At 38.8% G+C, this 3,449-nt stretch overlaps 1 protein-coding gene across 1 annotated transcript; it reads left to right on the top strand.

Annotated features, from left to right (window-relative positions):
- The first annotated feature begins 242 nt into the window (after positions 1 to 242).
- On the top strand, positions 243 to 2,667 carry LOC107297219 (EKC/KEOPS complex subunit Tp53rk-like). The gene is made up of 2 exons (XM_015826576.1): positions 243 to 732; positions 2,005 to 2,667. Exons 1-2 carry the CDS (start codon positions 441 to 443, stop codon positions 2,481 to 2,483), a joined length of 771 nt encoding a protein of 256 aa, XP_015682062.1. The 5' UTR covers positions 243 to 440; the 3' UTR covers positions 2,484 to 2,667.
- The last annotated feature ends 782 nt before the right edge of the window (positions 2,668 to 3,449 follow it).

The raw sequence follows: 3,449 nt of genomic DNA, 5'->3' as shown, positions 1-3,449 counted from the left end.
AGCAACAAACACACCTAATCCATCTATTTTCTCCACAATAATAACTTCTGAGGTGGTTGGGCTGAGATATTCTGAGTGTGGATGATCGAGTAAATATTTTCACAGTTGCAATTTTCATTAATAGCAGGGAATCCAACCTTTTGGTTTGCTGGGCCACACTAAGTGAAGAGGAATTGTCTTGGAAAGCATATAAAATAAATATATAAAATTATCTATCTATCTATCTATCCATCCATCCATATCCCTATTATTCTAGAAAGAACATAGGAAAAATTTACTCTTTATTACGGCTTACAAAATGTCGATTGCAAACACCCAGTCGACCACAAGATGTCAGATTTTCCTTGTTGACGTTTAACGGTCGTCTGATCCTTGCAATCCAAATAGCGTTGCTCATTCAGTTGCGCACGACACGTGCGCCACTTAGTTTAGGATTGCGCATGCGTAGTAAAAGAGGAAGGTGGCCTGGCCATTTTGCTATCATGGCGGGATCAAACTCCGAGGACGGGTCGGTCCAAGCTGATTCACCAGGATTCCCTCCTCCAATGGAGGGTCTGCAGTTGATCCAGCAGGGAGCCGAAGCCCGCCTCTATCGGGGCCAATTCTTAGGCAGGCCGACCGTGATGAAACTCCGGTTCCCGAAACGTTACCGGCACCCAACGCTGGATGAGAGGCTCAGCCACAAGCGAACGGCGCAAGAGGCCCGTTCGTTGCTACGCTGTCGACGAGCAGGTGGGGGGGGCTTAGCCAGGGATTGGATGAGGCAGGAAGTGGGTGGGCTCCTCATGACGGCCAATAAGAACACCAGATCCGCTTCTCCCCCCCCCCCCATGAATAAGTAAAAGAGCAGCGATTCTACTGTATTCTAAAATAGGCTGAAGCAGGGAGATCGCAACAGCACTTGATTGACAAAGGAATATATATATATAAATATATATGTTGTTGTCCTTGGGATATTGATCCGTTTTTACTAAAACTTGATTCAAAGTTTTTTTTCACTTCCATTTATTGGAGAGGCTGTCTGAAATAGCTAAGGAAGTAGAAGATCTATTTTTTTAAAAAAAATGTAATGGATAGGTTAAACACGTTTGAATGTGTCGCATTTGGAGAAGATATACCACCTATTTGGAGTATTACAAAAATCCCTTTTCTATAATACTTTAAAATTTAATGTATTTTATTTGCTGTCATCAATTTCTCACAGACATTGCCATAATATGGGAAGTGTTAATGGTAGGAGCCAGTAATGTATTGAGTATCTTCCTGATCAAGTATAGCTTGTGTTTTACATCTTCACAATTAAATTTACTAAACCAGTTGGATATCAGTCTGCTAGAAGATGGATTTTTGCTTGGGGTAGTGGTTATGACATGAGCTTCATTCTCAGCCATGGAAGCTCACTGGGTGATTTGGAGGCAGCTCTTCATCTCAGCCCATATTCCTCCATTTTTGGACAAAAATGGAGGGCAGAGTGCTATGTAAGTGCCTTGAGCACCTGGAGGAAAGACAGGATGCAAGTTTTAATGAATAAAGCGTGCCAGCTTTAAAATAATTTTTTTCTGTTTTTAAAAACATTTCTTGTCAGTACATGAGCATTCCCAGTTTCTCCTGTATATTTTTTAAATTCTGTAGCTTCTCATAATAGCCAGCTGTAGATAACATGGCAAGGTGTTGATTGTTGACTACTTTAAAGCTCAAAAGCAAGAAAGATAATGCATTACAGTAGGACATGCCTGTGATAAGGGAAAGGGTAGAATGGTAACAGTTTTGTCTGGAGGAAGGGTGAGCACTGAACAGAACATCAGTCTATCTCCTAATATGATATAATACACGGGTGTCAAACTAGCCACGTCATGTGTCACATCGTATCATGACTTTTGCATTGCCAGAGCTGAGGTGGGCGCGGCCTCCATATGATGCAACCGACCTGCGGACTGGAAGTTTGACATCCCTGGTATAATATATTCCACCCAAAACTAATGATTTTTACTGTCCTCTTTTTAGGGATTTCTGCACCCGTTGTGTACTTTGTGGACTATGTTGCTAACTGTATATATCTTGAAGATGTTGTAGGATCAACTACTGTTCGGGACTATATAATCTCCCAGCAGCAATCTGGTGAAGGGATCAGCAGTCTTATTCAATTAGCTGAAAAGATAGGTGAGATATTGGCACGAATGCATGATGAAGACCTCGTCCATGGGGATCTCACAACTTCTAACATGCTTTTGCAACCACCAGAGGAGAATCTAGAGTTGATGTTAATAGATTTTGGACTAAGTTTTATTTCTGGCCTTCCTGAGGATAAGGGTGTTGATTTATATGTTTTAGAGAAAGCCTTTTTGAGTACCCATCCAAACACAGAAACTCTGTTTGAAGCACTTTTGAAGAAATACTCAGCTGCATCTAAAAAATCAATTCCGGTGATTAAAAAGCTGGATGAAGTACGATTGAGGGGAAGAAAAAGATCTATGGTTGGATAAAGAATGCAGACAACACAGGGAGAAAAGGAAGAAGAATAATTTTATATGTGCTTTAAATTTTTCCATTTATATCTAATAATAAAATTGAATTTGGCCATTTAATTTCATATTTATGTAGTAGAACTTTATTACTAGGATTTATATAATGATAGCGAAAAATTCAACAACAGAAGTTGGTATTTTCTTCTTTGTAATCTGTTTATTTCCTGAATCAGTTGGAATTTGACCCACAATCCTATTGTGAAGGTGTAAATCCTTGATGTAATATCTTATGCAACTCAATCATATGATTCAAGTAGTTTGGGGCATTTCAAGGTTTGCAAGTGCCTATTAATTTCTTAAGATTTTATTTGCATCACTCTCTTTTATGCAAAGAGTACATTTATGGCCTCAGTAAAAAATACTGTTGGATATTCCTAAAACTGCTGCCATGTGTGGTGTTAGACCAGTTTTATTATGTACTATGTATTCTCAAGATTCATGTATTAGATTTGTTTGCTGCCCATTTTGCCTTGGGCAATTGGATAGGAATATACCTGTGAATATCCCTTGTTTCCTGTCAGACTTCCTGTCCCCTTGACTACTTTGATTAGTATTTTTAATAGGAATTGCATAATGCAAAACAAAAGATCAGCCTCATCCTCATATTTATTTCCAAGAAAGCTTCTGATTTGCATAATTTTTTATTTCTACAGTTTAGTACTTTGTCTTGATACATATTCATCTGTCTAGAATTAAAAGATAACTTAAGTGTACTTAGTGGGGAATGTGGCAGGTATTATTCTGATATATGAGTAAGTGGGAATGTCATTCATAGTACCTCTATTGTGAATGTGCCCCTGGGGTTCTTGACATTTCAAATGCATATATTATTCCAGAGAGGTTGAGGGTCATAAATCTATCTTTCACGTAAACCCACTTTGAATCCAATGGAGTTTGCTTCTAAATATATCCATGGAAGATGGA

Source organism: Protobothrops mucrosquamatus, unplaced genomic scaffold, assembly GCF_001527695.2.
Source record: "Protobothrops mucrosquamatus isolate PMUCROS unplaced genomic scaffold, P.Mucros_1.0 scaffold3191, whole genome shotgun sequence".
NCBI classification, from domain to species: Eukaryota; Metazoa; Chordata; class Lepidosauria; order Squamata; family Viperidae; genus Protobothrops; species Protobothrops mucrosquamatus.
The sequence above is the reverse complement of the archived record's forward strand: the minus strand, read 5'-3'. Positions and strand labels throughout refer to the sequence as shown.